At 34.1% G+C, this 16,811-nt stretch overlaps 1 protein-coding gene across 1 annotated transcript; it reads left to right on the top strand.

The window, feature by feature from the left end:
• The first annotated feature begins 8,609 nt into the window (after nt 1-8,609).
• LOC124355265 lies at nt 8,610-16,404 on the top strand. The gene is made up of 3 exons (XM_046806316.1): nt 8,610-9,244; nt 10,855-10,980; nt 13,573-16,404. Exons 1-3 carry the CDS (start codon nt 8,763-8,765, stop codon nt 16,205-16,207), a joined length of 3,243 nt encoding a protein of 1,080 aa, XP_046662272.1. The 5' UTR covers nt 8,610-8,762; the 3' UTR covers nt 16,208-16,404.
• Nucleotides 16,405-16,811: the final 407 nt, after the last annotated feature.

Genomic DNA, 16,811 nt, shown 5'->3' with positions numbered 1-16,811 from the left:
TAATAAAAAAGTCAGTTTTTCCTTCAAGAGGTGTCAGGATACCCAAGGGAACTAGACTTTAGATATTTCCCAACGTGGTGAATGCCAGGAACTAATTATTGTCGGAGAGGAATGCCAGGTTTGTGGATTTTAGGAAGACCATATGTGCGTGGGACTTTGGAATGATGAGGAGTTAATTATTTAGATCTGAATTTGCCAGAAAAATGTTCTCTGTGTTTATGAAGGGTTTTGGCTGTTTCACGCACAAATGCATCTGTTGGATATTTATTTAGCATTGTATATTTGCCAGCATTCAAAGTTTCTGTAATTCTCTGCAGTAGTGTTTCCTTTGTCGAATGGTAAGGTTTTTACTGTATAATCTTTCCCAAGCATCGATGCTATACTTTTTTGCAACATATAACGATGGCAAATGTCCAAAGTTTTATTATCCTTTTATATTCAATAATTATAATGTATCAAAGATTTACACATATTTGTTTCTACTACTTACTATTACAGGTGTATTTGTTTACAAAATAGAGAAACAATTGCAAAACGCACAATGCCAAGAACGCCACAGCTAAATTAACTAAACACTGTGTAAGTCAAACACCAAATAATTTAGTTTTCAGGTTTCTAAAATTGTTTTACAGAGCTGCTGAAAAAATACTGTTTTGAAATTAATTAGTGAACCGGGAAATCTTTCTTTCTTTCTTTTTATTATTAATTTTTTTTTAAGTAGAAGCCGATCCCCTCTTAAACCTTATTCTGCCCGTCCTCATGGGTCACTAGCGTATGCGAGGATCTTTTCAAATAGAATAAGGGGGAGAGTCAATACAGTATAAGGTTGAAAAAAAACCTAAAAAAAATTAATCTAAACTAAATTTATATTTAACATGTTGACAAATACTTGAAAAACATTGTTAAACTGTTAACAATAATGTTGACTCCTGGAATCTGGTACCTTCCAGACGTTGCACATTCACATTGATTCAACCCTTCCCACCTTGTAGCTACATTGTCTTCAGCTTACATCTGTCAGCTCAAATAACGAGGTTTAAGCCAAATAATGCTATATGTAACTCAGTAACTATACCCATATTTCCTCTAACCTTAAAATTAAAATAAGGATATACATTTTAATTTTACATTATTATACACAAAAATATCAATTACATGTTAACAAATATTTTCTTAATTTTATATGCAGAAATAATTAACTTTTCTGCAAATAATGATGTGCTCACGATGACTATTAGCCTCAAGAAAGAAATGTTAAGGAACATGCTCCAACACAACACACCCCCCCAACCAACTGTGTGTGTGTGTGTGTGTGTGTGTGTGTTGTTGTGTGTTGTTAATACAGCAACAATCCCCTTAACCACCTATAAATCTTATAAAAGAACACCTAAATTTATTTTAACCGTAAGCTAATATTAAAGATAGCGATTTTGATATATCTACAATTATATGTTAACAAAATATATATCCTTAATTTGATATGGACAAATAATTAACTTGCATCTTCTTGAGCTCACATGATTATTAAATCAAGAAAAGAAATGGACATAATTCCACAATTTACCCATCAATTATGCTCTAATACACATTTAAATTAGTTTACATAAATGTATTATTACATAATTGGCTTTTCCTTTTTAGATAACCAAATCGGGAAACAACATTTCATTTGAATTGGCAAGTGAGATATTAAAAATATTGTTCTAGTATCACTGGCTATTACTTTGGATATTTTACTAACCCTGTAACAAATTATATCAAGAAGAGAATGTTTAATCATTGTCAATATATAAAAGATAGAGATAAATTAACTATATCATTTGATTTAATAGTTGAGAAGCTTTGTAATACAAATCAACACAATTTTTGTATAGTGCAACTTATAACAACTAATAAATAGAATAAAATTTGAATGTTTTGAGTTTCTCATTAATATTATGTTTAACATATTTACTTAGTTTATTATTGACAGGATAATATCCCTTTGCTATTGACAAATAATAGGTCAGGATAAAGATGATAAAAGGTAAAATGCTACAAATACAAAGGCTGTTCAACCCTAAATACTCCACCCTAAAGCTATTACCTAATACTAATGAACATGTAGTATTAGTATATAAAATATAGGTTTTATACTAATTTTGTAAATGATCAAAGGTTATTTAAATTTTACCCATTTATATAGTTAGTAAATACAACACATGATATATTTTGTAATGTATTGTATTTTGTGAGCTAATAAACGCACATACTGACAATAATTAGCCTCAGAAAAAAGATGTAGAGATGTTAAGGGACATAATGCTACAATTAACTCATCAGTAATTCCCTAAAGAGCTTTAACCTAAAGCTAGTCTTAAAGATGGAGCATTTTGTACAATGTTCAATACTACTTTTATCAATTCTGGTAATAATTAAAATTACTATAACATACGAGGTAGAAATACACTATAGTTTAATTATGTTATTATTAATTATTATCAAACCTCATATTCAGCTTACAGACTATTATCTCAAATAATGTGACCTTAATTCAAATCTATACATACAAAGATTCATTGTCCTTTATAGAATCGTAAACTATTTGACCGATCATTATGAAAATTTGTATGTGTATGTATTTTGTAACGGAGAAGGTTTATATGCTATGCTCATTGATGTAACTCATCACTAGGCGGCACTGCAAAAGGTAATAGTTTTAAAACCGCCTGTACATTAAAAAAATGAAAAATGAAATGAAATGAAACGTTTATTCTCTCTTCACAATCAATTAATTGTAACAAAACAACAACAATATTATACTTCTATACCTAGTGTTTGATCAAACAACGTGTTAACTAATTAGGATGTGTTTTTCTATTATTGAAAACAAATGTTATAATAGAAATTATTAAACAAAACAGAAATATAAGCTGATGCAGAACTGCTGAGAGAATAAATACACACGCAAGAGAAGATAAACTCTTCTGATTTTGCGTGGGAGTTACCAGTATTTTATATTTTCAATTTGGAATTTTACTGTTGTCTCCTGTTAACCAAACACACACACACACACACACACACACACACACACACACACACACACACACACACATATCCACACATCCAATATGAAAACATAAGCTATCACATGTAATATCATTACTGTATCTATTATCTGTCTTGAGGCAACTACTGTACATTTGAGGCAAAAATAATTTACGCAAAAGTAAATTTGTTTATAACTTTATTTTTTTAAATAGATTTTTTACTTATTCTTTAGAGGGACATATTATCTTACCTGTTTGGTTATTATATTATTGTTTAAGAAAAGTGTAGTTATTAACTAGTTTAATACAGCAAACAATTGTTCCAATTGATTAGTATCATGATTCAAGAGCCAATCCTTGACACGGATTTTTAAGGTATTCATTGTGGGTGAGTTTTTAATATAAACAGGTAAACTGTTGTAAAACTTGGGTCCGAGGTATATAAAAGACTTCTGTAGCAAAGAGCTATTAACTCTCGGTGGCCTGATCATGCCGATCTGCCTGGTAATATAATCTCCAAGAGTTGTTTGCAGATCAATAGTGACTCCTGGATTACCACTAATTTGGAAAAATAACCATAGCACTTTAAAAACATATAGATGACGCAGTGGAAGTATTCTTAGCCTAAAAAACAATGGAAAAGCATGTTCACGTCTATTTTTCCGAAAAATAATTCTAATGAATGATTTTTGAATACTTGTAATTTTCTTTAAATGTGATTTAAATGTACTGCCCCAGCATGACAGACCATAGTTTAATTTAGAATGAACAAATGCAAAATACATTTTTATTAATACATTGTCATGACAAAGTTGTCTAATAAAATAAAATTTTCTAAGAAATACAAGTAAATATGTTCTAATTGTTTTTATATGTACTTTCCAAAGAAGGTTTTCATCAATGTGGAGTCCCAAGTACTTCACAGTGTTGCCCTGAGTAAGGGTGACACAATCACATTGATTCTGTTGACAACTCAAATTATGGTACTTCAAAGGTTCATCATAATTGAAAGTTTGAGTTAATGAAAAATTTATATATAGTGATTTCTGAGCATTTAATGCATGTCCATTGTTACTAAACCATAATCGAAGATAGTATAGATCTTGTTGTATATAATTCCATAGAAGTAGTTCAGTTGGGGCACTATAAGATAAAGCTGTATCATCAGCGAACCCAGTTAGTTTACCATAAAAGGGGCCTCTATAAAGATCATTAATAAAAATTAAAAATAATATGGGACCCAAAACAGATCCTTGTGGCACACCGCACATAATTGTGCTAGTCGAGCTTTCATAGCCACCAATACAAACAAACTGTTTCCGCTCACGGAGGTATGATCTGAACCACTCATGAGCTACACCACGCACTCCCGCCCTATCCAGCTTTTTTAGTAACAGCTCATGGTTGACTGTGTCAAAGGCCTTGCTGATATCCAAAAACAAACCTGATGCTTTGGAACTTTTTGGATTATTCAAATTTAATTGAATTTGCGATATAAAATTTTGTAGAGCCATTTCCGTGTTCATTCCCTCTCTAAAACCAAATTGTGTTGAAGCTATAAAGTTATAATGGTCTAAAAATGGCATAAGTCTTGATTTAACGATTTTTTCTAATAATTTTGAGAAAACTGAAAGTAATGATATTGGTCTATAGTTTTCGATGGACGTACTTTGTCCTTTCTTAAACACAGGCACAATTTTGGCAATTTTTAGTTTTTCAGGAAACACCCCCTCACTCAAACTTTTATTAAAAATATATGTTAGAACTGGAACTATATGTGATGAGATATTTTTTACTATGAAACTAGAGATAGAATCAGCACCAGGCAAAAAAACTGCAATTACGAAACAGTTACATATATTAAATAGCCAAACCCCAATTGAAGGCTGAGTTATGATCTATATTTGTCTTCAGATTTAAATTAAAGCTTGAGTGTTAGACCACTTTATAATAAGTACATATGACATATTTTATTGATTGTGCCAGGAAGAAAAACTCTAAATCACCATTTGAAATATAATTAAATTGAACCAGAAGTGATCATATACGGGTAAAGCTTACTTAAAGCGTGCAAAGCCGCGGGAAACAACTAGTTATGCTATAAACAACAAAACTGCCCCACAAAACATCGAAACTGCCCCAGGATTATTAGTCATGGGCATTGAAAAAAACAATTGATGTTGCCTTATGAGGTCTGAGGTCGAGAAGGTGCCGATCGGAAATGCCCCTGGCTTGTGCCACCCGCATTCTTGGAGAAAAAAGAAAAATGTCCCTGTAGATAGTGTATTGCAGCTCAGGTCACGTGAGTGCTCGTAAAGGTTATCTTTAACTTTGGAACTGCTAATATCATATTTATGATAACCTGATCTAAACCTTCTTATATCGCGTAATAATAAGTAGGAGATAGAGACAGAATGGCCTCCGTACCTACATAAAACATGAACTGAACGTCATAATGACACGCAATTTTCACAGTAAGTCATATAAAGTCTGTTATTTCTAACAATGTAGTTTTTTAGCTTCCCGGTAGGGAAACCCTTCCAAAAATAATGACCTCTTGATAATACTTTTATACCTAGATAGATTACAATTTATTGGAGCCGATTAGTTTTATTTCTCAAAATGTAATAGGTAGTATTATTTATTATACTAGGGCTGAAATAATTGTACTCAAAAACTGACTTTAAACTCCTCAGTACCTTTAATGATGGGAGGAAAAACCTGCACCCATCCATCCATTCAAACTTGTGTATGATATGTTTTCCAATACTACGTTTCTAGTGATATATTACACCCAAAGGAAATCGCCGTTCATTTAATAACAATGTCTGTACTTAAATACTCCAACGTGTTGGTATTGCAAGTATATTTAGTATACTTGTCATCTTATAAATAAAAACAAATGGCTAAACCTGTTGCAAAGCGCTAATCTTAGCGCTGGATCCATTTGGCTAATTTTTTTTAACATCGAAGTCCGAGGAAGTTTTTGATAAAGAGAAAAATAGGAGTAGTTTAAAATATTTAAGAATTTGGGAAAAAATATTACAATATTTAGGTCCCCTAATCCAAATTTAACTGATACTAAACAGCTGTGGACACTTTCAGCTTAAGTTCGCCAAGGAGGCAGACGTTTGTTTACATTCACATTTTTTAAATATTAAATGCAGATTATGAAGACAAAGGTGCTATCTAATTACTACAAAATATAAGTTTTATTTTATTATGGCTAGTCAATGGCGCAGTGTAGCGGGTACGGCGGTTATCGCAAGATAACCAGATCAAGCAACGTCGAGCGTGGCCGCCGCTTGGCTGGGTGACTTCTGAGCGATCCTGTCCTTGCAAGCGGCCCGCCTGCCCGGCCATTTGTGGTGGTTCGGAAGTCACCTTTAAGCCGTTGGTCCCCAGGTTAAGTGTTAGAGAGGGCTTCTTAGCCCTAACTTCGCCTGGTAAAATAAGACATTCTTTACTTTTTGTTTTAGTCAATATGTAACCTAAGCTATAATTGGGTAAATTATTCTGGTATTTGCCAAAATTGGTAGGTCTTGACGACGGACAGAGCGAACAAGCAGTTGACACGCAATGTGGATGACAGGGGTGGATTTACTCTAGCACTCCTCCACATTGGAGTGGTTTCAGCACACAGTAACGTATTAATAATGAGAAGTATGTAGTTTAAAATATATTATGAAAATCCTCCTTGGATATTTCTACGGTAGTAACATAATACAAGCACCTTAAAAGCCCCCCCCCCACCATCCCTATTAACTTTCTTATGAACAGAGATCGAGTGATATTACTTTGGAGATGTTTATATGACCAACTGAGAATTTTCTTGATGTAGGAAAAGTTTTGACTCCCCCTCCCAAAAATGGGATGTTTTGGAGGTAAATCAATACTTTGAATTAGCAAGTAACTTGACTGAATGTTTTTCACACACTAAATGGTAACCAATAAGAGATGACATGGCAAAACCAGCTATTGGTATTCCCAGGACTTCCTAATGGGCTTCGGTCAGATAAAACAAAACATAATATATCCTGTTTTATTCATGGTTGTTGATTTTTGTAGTAATTTGATTTATTATTTTGTGTCGTAAGTTCTCTAAATAACTAGTGAGTGAATGTTTATCTGCCTTACACTAACTTTAAATATAACTTAAACTGTAGGGGGTTTATAAAAACATTTAAACTTTTGCTGGCCATCAACTTTGATAGAGTAGCAATAGAGACCTCTAGCTATCAACATTATTCTTCTTTTTATAATACCTTAAAAATGATATGTCACTTGCTAGGGGTTCCTGTTTAAAACTTTTGACTTACTCCTTAAAAAAACCCCAATTTTGGGGGAGGGAAATAAAAAAATGTTCATACATCAAAATCTCAGTTGGACATATATAAACATTCCCCCAAGTAAATCACTCAATCTCTATTCACAAGAAAGTTAATAACGAGGGTGGGACTTTTAAGACAACTGGTATAAGTAAATCTATGGTATTTTCTAATGTAAGTGGTTATTTCCATAATTCAAATAAAAATCTAGAATGTTTTAATCTTTGTTTCGTTAATATAGTTATACCATGAAAAATTAACTTGGCGTTTTTTGTCTTAGTAACATAATATATGTCAATAGTTGGTATGTTAAAATCTAAGCATTTATAAGCAGTTCAAATATATTACACTATAAATGTATTCATTTACTTATAGTAAGTCAAAGTATTGAATTTTTGTATAATAACACAAATTAAAACCCATTCTCTCATTTAGGGTTCATAAAGTTGAGGATATGAGTTTTGTATAGAAAATATACAATAAAAAATTAACTTGGTAATTTCTTTGGTAGTAACATAATATATGTTGATCTTTGGTACGTTGTAACGTACCACGTTTAAACACGTAACATTATTATTAAGGTAACGTGTTCGTTAAAACTATTTTGTGCCTGTTAATAATAAATTCTACAGCCATATTTGAACGTGAGACTGTCCAATAGACGGGCTGTCGTGATTATAACCCCTATAAGAGCAATGTTGCACTTTTATGACCTTTGAAGATGTCTCATTTTACAAGATTTAATTAATACGCCTTAAAATTTTGTCGTATATTTTTAAATGTTAATCAGAAAATTTTCAAGCTTTTTGTACTTCATTGTTTGAGTATTAAAAAAGTATATATTTTACAAAACAAATTCACAAACAAAAATACATTTGAATGCTTACTATTTTATCTTTAAAATGAAACGCCTCTTATACTGCTATGATAAAAATAAAGCCGTAACTGTGCGTAAGATTCAATGTTGTTTTATGGGAAAAAACTCAAGGCCGAAAACTACATCGCCTCTTAATAACCTATAATGTTATTGTTTAAGAAGTATATCGGACTTTAAAAAAATTAATTTGTTGAAAGAAACGCTAAGATTTAGTGCAATGCAGGTTTTTAGTTCTCAGGGCACTGGTATCGGGTCACAACTAGGTGGAGTAAAGAGAGCGTACTTCGTGCGCTGTCTTTATTGCTTTTATTTCATCATACTTTTTGTTTAACTATGAAACAGATGTTGTTTTTTTTGTAGTGCATCATGCATAACAATGTTTTAAAATATGTGCTAACCTTTAAACGAACACAACAGTCTCGTCACACATTTCATATATTGTTGACAATTTGATAGTATCTAAATTCTTGTACTAAGTCGTCGATAGTAATAAATCAATCTTAATATTTATCCTTATGATTGTGGAATATGAGCAACCGACCAAACTCTAAATCGACATACACCTCCACAAGAGGAGCCAAGACACCGTTGTCAGTTATCAGCAAGTATTACAACAAAGTCTCCTCGAAGATAGACAGCCCGCTGGTAAGCGGACACTACCACGGCAAATGCTGCACAAAGCATTCTTCTGAAAAGTTACTACCGGTGTACGCGAAACCTGGAATCGTGAAAAACCAAACAGATTCGAAAAACCAGGAGTCTCAAGTACCTCCCGGGAGATCCTGCCAGATCTTGGACTCCAAAGACCCTCCGGCCACTCTGTCAGAGAAGAACCTCCATCTGAACACTAAGTTCGACAAGCTTTCGGAGTCGATTATCGGTCTCGCCACCTCTTCGGGATCGGTCGGTGTGCGTTCGCTGGAGTCTCTGCTGACCAAAGAGTTTCAGACTTCTCTGGGAACCGAAGTTAACGACCCGAAGTACTCCCAGGGGTTCTTTCAGTCTACAAGGTAAGTGATGTTGATGTCTACTACATGTTGAACATCTAAATGACTCCAGATTCCAGGAGTCAAGTCTGAGACAATGTCAAATACCAGACATTGAAATAAAAGGAAGGTGAACTGGAGCTAAACTCAAAATTCAATTGAGTCAACCCTTTCTACCATAGCTACGTTTATGTGTAGAAAACTCGGTTAGACTACTGTGGTTAGAGATCGTGTCTATCACATCGTAATTGTTCCTGATGAGACAATGAGACTACCACTTCACTTATTTATAGGTGTCTCTGATGTAGAAACGATGTAAATTTTAAACTGCTCGGAACGGTTTGGACTGAACGAGTGCATAAATAAACCACATAGTGCTACCAAGAACAGTCGGACATTTATTGATGATGATGAACGGGTTACACCAGAAATGTATTTCTGGACTAGTTATTAATTTCCCAACTTTAGACATGACGTCTCTGACTGACCGGAAGTTACTGGCACAAGGTCTTGTTTTGATTGTAATCCGATTTTAATCTCAGACAATTTTAATAGTAAAACTAAAACGTCTTGATGCTACTGAAAATATATTACAAGATTCCAAGAAACTTGTATTGTTTTTTAAATAGAGGTACAAGCGACTAAACATATGGATAACTTAATCCATTTATTAAGGATCAGGAAAAGTTGAGTAAAATATTAAATAAAAAAAACAACCTTTTCGTGCTGAATTATGAAAATTACTCTCATACTTACAGGTTAAACTTATAATATATTGAAGCAAGTAACACTCATTCTTGTCCATGTAGAAATCCATGGACATTATCAGGTCTATAGGTTAGTTATTTACGAGATATCATGCGGACAGACAAACTAATACAATTTATCCAGCCTCACACGTGGTAGGCTTCGCTAACGCTCAACTAATTATTGACAGTTTAATTTATGAGGTATTGATTAGGTAGGTAAGTTACAATTTTATATCTCACCTAAACAATCAACGTCAGTGCTTCTATCTCTGGTGGATTTTTCCTTTACAGTGATAAATTGTATCGTATTCATGAGAAGCATCTGCCTCTGTCTTATATTTACTTTTGCAAATATATAGAAATAAATTATCAGAAACAATTCCATGCAGTCCTTTACTACGAAAAAGAACGATCGTGGCCCTAAAATTAAATTTTGAGGAATCCCATATTCAATTAAATTCAATATCGATTGAACAAAAACCAAATTACGATCTTGACATAACTGAGTTGAAAAATTACATCATCGCTAGTAAAAATGATTGAAACTGTTTGTGTGTAAAATCAGTTTTAAGCTTTACTACTATTAGTTTTGTTGTCAGTTTAAGAAAATTTCTTTTTTTGCACAGAGATTACGATACGATGTAGAGAATTTATTAGAGTAGGATAGAATCGGTTTCAGCTGTCAATCGGTTGCAGGTGTATTGAGATGCCTAATCTATTCATGTTTAGTTCTTGTGTTACAAGAGGTCTTGAAACATTTTCAAATCTTAAACAGGCCAATTAGTACGCAACTGATCTCCTTTCTCTCTTCGTTTATTAACGTTTCCTGAAGTTGTAATGATTGATGTATGTAGACAAATATAACTTAATGCAGAGGTATGTTAGAGGGCTGATCGAGAAACTTGTGCACGTGTACGAAGAGGGCAAAATCAACCCCAGACTTATCAAGGAACCTTCCTTGGGCTTCTCAAGACACAAGTTCCTGGAAGCAAATTCTGCTACTTCAGTCTGGTGAGTACGTAAACGTTACATTACGTGTTATTTGAAGAAACGTATTGAACACCGTAATGTTAGTGTACTGGAAATATATTTAATAGGCGTTGGGATATTATATAATGACAGCTAAGGCAGTGTAATCGCTTTTCATTAAGATGTTTTCAAGTTATGGCTCTTTAAAGTAACTTCTCTCAAGGAAAAAAAGATTTTTTTAGTCATTCTACGAGGAATTGCAGGTCTTCTAGTATGACATTTGTACAAATTTGTAACCAGGACCAAATAAAAACGGGTATAGATAAAAATGTGAACCTTTACAGTACGTACATGAGGTATAGATTCAGGAAGAGACACATTTTTAATAATATATGACTTAAAAAAACTATTTGCTTTAAAAACATACACAAGAAGATTAAATGTTTTAATAAGAATCAAGAACGCAAATTTAATTAATCATATTTAGAGTAATGATAACAATAAAATGAGGGACGTTATTTATTACACAGTTTTTTATACAACCACTAAAACAGTATAAGCAAAGAACAGCTGATAGTGGTGAAAAAAGTATGTATACATTTCAAATAATAACCACATGAACGTTCTTTTAATATAAATGACACATGTTTGTAACAACTTCAAAAATAATAGGTGGATCATCTACAAAATTTTAATCTCTGTATTTGGGTACATCAATGAAAAGGTTGTAACATAAATTTTGGCGGGAATATATATTGTAACTCAATATTATTTACTCAATGACATCAAACACTTTGAAAGCAAATATTTTTGTACGGGTTTTAAACGTTTACAAACCCTACTTTAAAATAATTTATTAAGATCAAATGTTGAATATTTTTTATTTTATTAAACATGTTTAAATCTTTTAACATTTATTACACGGAATACTTATTATACTGTTTTACAATGTGTGTGTTACAATGTTTACGTGTTCAACAGAATTTACAATGTTCTATTTTTACATTCTATTCTTGTTTTCTTTATACATCAAGTATCTGAAATTTCTCATCTAAAATGGTTGAATCAGGACATGTTGTCTCTCTTGTGTGGTAAAAAGTTGATATTTTCTATTAAGAAAAACATCACTAAGTTTTTCACTACTACATCACTTGGTAGCCCAAGTTTGTCGTAAGTAAAAGTAAATATTAAAACGTCCTCCTCAGTTACATTGTTGCTACGTTTTCTAATGGTTTAAGACAGGCTGTAGAAGAAATCCTGCTTTAAAGAATTATAATAAATGTTTTACTCTACATATTGTTAAATGTATAATATGTTACATGACATGTTAGATAAACGTCAATGCATAACAGCTGCGCTACTGATAAACTATTATGTGTAATTTATCACTAACTGGACAATTCATTTACAACGACTTATTAAAATAGGATTGGCACAAAAGTGAACTCTTTTTACCTGTCGACCATCTCTCTTCCAACTTATTAAGTCCTCTTCTTTTCTATACACACGTTCCTTCATCCCCTTTGATCAAAATTTCCTTACATGTTTTATTTATCTTAGCGTTGTGTATTCCATTCTCACCTCTGACAACTTATTGTGTCCATGCACTAGTTTTGAAGAAGATAATAGAAATGTTAGGGCAGTGGTGAAATGTAAGTATTCTCAGTCAAATGAAGGAGAAGGATGATGTTGTTCACGGCCTCACATGCTGCAATCTTGTTTGTAGTCTTCTCGTCTTCTTGACACTCGTCACTACATTGGGTGAAGAGAATTTCGATAGTGAAGGAATCGTTACATTTCCTTTGAATAACTTTCAAATTGTGGAAGAGGAAAATAAATTTATAGTTTAAATAATCATTACATTTCAAATTAGGTTGATTGGAATTAAGAACGTAATGATGATGTGGATGAACTTAAAATTCATTTAAAATGAACAAAATCAACTAAAAATAAAAGTATCTTAACATACAAAAGACATTATTTAAAAGAGTGAATTTATCATTATATTTCTAAGTGACTTATGTTATATTTATGATAAATGAGAGATGAATAATTTACGACATATCAAATTCTCTCGCTTCCTTTTAGCTACACATGTGTTTTCTTATTTGTTTTCTTGTCAGTCCAGAGTTGTTCATCAGAAACCTCATTCCGCAAGACTGCAATTGTTTCTAATTAAAATCACCTAAATTCCTGCTCCGTGCATTAATATAGACAGGACTTGTGCTGTGTGAACTACACCTCCGCCTCAAAGGTTCTTATACTTTTTAGTTTCTAATTTCCCTTTATTTAAATAACTTAACTTCAATTCAATAAAAAGTTTGTAACATTTATGATGATGGTTGGAGATTCACGCTGCCATATTTATTCAGATTCTCTCCAAAGGAAAGAGTTTGTTTGGTTGCCATACACGCTTTTGAAGTACATGGATTATGTGAAAGAAAACAGACGTTTTAAAACCCACCAGGTACTAGCCTCAGGCCAACAAAAACTTCCAGATTAAGATTCAGATTACTTCAGATGATAATAATAATGACTAGAATTAAGGAGTTAGACTATTCAAAAATAATAGTAGAGATTATTAATTGTCCTGTAGAGAACTAGTGTATACGATACGAGTGCAATGTGTTACAGCTACAAGGACCGGTACTTCAAGGAGCTCGTGATGAACGTACTACAGAGCATGTGCTCGAACGACCTGGAGGAGGAGATCCCACCACCCCCCAGCATAGGATTGTTGAGTGCGGCGAGCAGAGAGCGGATCCGACTCATCAGAGACATGGTGCGGGTAGAGGCGGGTCTCGAGCCAGAGTTGTTCAAGCAACTGGACCTGAAACTGGAGAACTTGCGGCGATCTCTGAGTCAGAACAGACTCGAGATGTTGAGAGCTACAAAGGAAGTGGAGAGGGTTATCTCCGTCCATCTGATGAAGCGTAGCAGCTCCAGCTGTGTGGAAATTCCGCAGGCTGCTAAGAGTGCGCTGAAGAAGAACTACAAGAAGTGCGACAAGAATTCCGAGTGCGAAAAGGGATGCAGAATAAATTTAAAGGGGTGTGGGCGTTTGGAATCAAAAAACGAGTCGGAACTGGCAAAAAACTTTCTGACGAGTATAGAAACTTTCGGTTTGGACTTTTGTGATGACGACGTCTTCAAATGTAAGGCACCCGATCCTATAGAAGAGATCAGGTCGAGAATGACGTTACTGGTGGAAGAAGAGATTTTGAGAATGAAAGACAAAATAAAAACTATTCTAAAACAGGAGCAGGTTCCTGATGAAGTGAATACTATCGAGAATTTACCGGCCAGTTCCACTGAAAGTTGCGACAGTAGAAGTAACTCAGACAGTGATGAAAGAGGTGAAGAAACTGACGAAGAGACAAGAATGCTTATGCAACTGTTACAGTCTGATTATCTTCAGGATGAAATGTTTCTACGTAAAATAAACAGTAGTATTTTAAAAAATGCAGTTTTAGAAAGCATTGAGGAGGGTGAAATGGAATTGATTGAAGAAGATGAGAACGACTTGCCAACAAGAATAAAATCTGGTGCAGAACGGGATAAAACCAATCTAGGATACGAAGGAGTGGATAATAGAAAAGACCGGAGTACGGTTAAAGAGAATATGGAATATGGAATATTAAACTCATCTCAGACTAGTTCTGAGAGTGAATATCTAACATCAGTAGACTTAACTTCACTTCACGATGAAGAAAAGAAAACGGACTCATTTTTGGACCGTTTTAAGGCCAGATGGTGGGGGTCTGATGAGTCTATTGCCAGTGATATCTTAAAAGAAATTCAAAGTTCTTTTGAGGATAATAGAAAAGCCCACGATATGGTTAATGAGGATACACTCTTAAACTCATCTCAGTCTATTCCTGAAAGTGAATATCTAACATCAGTAGATTTAATACCACTTCAAAATGAAGAAAAGAAAACGGAATCATTTGTAGACCGTTTTAAAGCAAAATGGTGGTCCTCAGATGAGTCTATTGCAAGTGAAATCCTAAAAGAAATGAAAAGTTCTTATGAAAGATTTGAAATGCAGGAAATTAGTGTTGACGGTAAGGAAATTCACACGTGTGATTCTGAGGAGAACAGATATGAAGAGGATACGACATTAGAACTTCCAAACGAATTTGATTTTACAGTAGAACAAATAGCAAATGCTCTTGTCAAGGTCATTACAAAAACAATTGAATTGACTAGTTTCTCAGTAGAGACTGATCCAAATTTCTCCGTTCAGCGGAAACTCTTGGCTTTTGAAGTTCTGAAAATCTTAGAAGACTGTATAAATAACATTGAAAGTTCCGACTCACATGATACAGACTCGTCTTTTAATGACGAAAAATATATTTGTCTAAGAGTAGATAGGATTTGCACAGCTTTCTCTCATTTGGTGGACTCACTGAACCACGCTCCTCCCAGCCTTAAGAGTCGACCTTTTTCAACATTGTCCCCTCCGCAATCCATGATGAGGACCCTCGCAATGTTAGCCTCAACGGAGTACTTCCAAGATTGCTTCATTTCGGTTTTACTTGAGGACGGTCAAAATTTTAATGATGATATATCTCCAAGGCCAGATGAAGATCGGTTAGAAGTTCATCTCAATCCTAACCGAGATGTGGAAATCATAAAAGGCTGCGATATGAGTAAGCAGACATCCAGTGGAGAAATAACTAAGATTAATCCTAAATTGACCACTAATTCTCAATCATCCATCGTTCGCGGTGTGTTCAGAACCAACCTCGAGAAACCTGAAGATGTTCCTAAAAATATGTCCAGCTTTGAGCATTACCTTGGTCTCTCCGCTTCTGTAATGACTGTGCAGAACGTTTCCGACATGTTTCTGTACCTTTCTACAGTTCTGAACGACATTCCACATAGAATCAAAGGTGAGAAGATACTCAGTCTCAATCCTCCATACTCTCTCGAAAGGGCTCTTGATATTCTTTATTCAGAAGACGAACCAAGAGATGTAGACAAAAAAGTCAGTTTTTCTTCGTTGACAGTTCAGAACGTCTCTGATTTCTTTCTGCAACTTTCGAAGACTTTTGAGGACGCTCCGCCACGAGTAAAAAACTCCATCGTTTTGGATCTCGAACCCCCAAAATCCCTACTGAAAGCTATTAAGCTGTTGACCTCCTTGCAGTACAACTCCATCCTGGAAAGCAACAGCCAAGGAGAGATCTTGGAAGAAAAAGAATCCAGCAGTCAAGATAAATTTTATGATGCGGTCGATACTCTGACCTTTTTGAAATATGCTTGAATAAATGAGTCGAAAAAATAAATGTCATGCTCTTTACAATGCTAACATACTGAAATATCCACGTTGGCTTAAATTATTTTATAATTACGAGAAACAAGAAAGGAACTCTGGCATGTGGGGTCTTGTTTACTGAATCAATAAACTTTAGTGTAATATGTTTTGTTTTGAATAAAATCACTGTCTAGGAATCGACAACACTAATGGGTTTCTCTCAAATTTAAAGGTGTGTGTGTAATTAAAAGTACTGTACCTAAACCACAAATATATGTCCGCTCATTGTTTTCCGCCTTTACCACAGATTAGTCATTTGTGAGGAAACGTAAAATTCCTTGAGCGCTTTGTAGATCCAAGCTTTATACTATGTGAATCAGTTCGGCGGCAGTCAAAAGGCGTCCATTCTGACCTTTCTCACGTCACAGAGCATCAAAATGAATTAGAACCTTTCCGATGTCAGATCACGTTGGACGATCTGGCTCGTGATCTGAAATCGGGAAATTATTGATCGGAATGTAACTGGCCGTCGGCGCCACCCCGCACTTCTGGTGGAAAAAGAAAATCATTCCTCGAGATAGTACTCAAATTTAAGCCAAAATCATATGAGAGC

Source organism: Homalodisca vitripennis, chromosome 2 (genome assembly GCF_021130785.1).
Source record: "Homalodisca vitripennis isolate AUS2020 chromosome 2, UT_GWSS_2.1, whole genome shotgun sequence".
NCBI lineage: Eukaryota > Metazoa > Arthropoda > Insecta > Hemiptera > Cicadellidae > Homalodisca > Homalodisca vitripennis.
Note: the sequence above shows the minus strand (reverse complement) of the source record. Positions and strands in the feature narration are given on the sequence as shown.

Bases quoted from the DNA above. Each gene is read 5' to 3' on its own strand.
- LOC124355265 (XM_046806316.1), top strand. From the start codon at position 8,763: ATGAGCAACCGACCAAACTCTAAATCGACATACACCTCCACAAGAGGA. The intron at 9,245-10,854 runs GTAAGTGATGTT...GAGGTATGTTAG, and splicing joins GGGTTCTTTCAGTCTACAAG to AGGGCTGATCGAGAAACTTG. The intron at 10,981-13,572 runs GTGAGTACGTAA...AATGTGTTACAG, and splicing joins AATTCTGCTACTTCAGTCTG to CTACAAGGACCGGTACTTCA.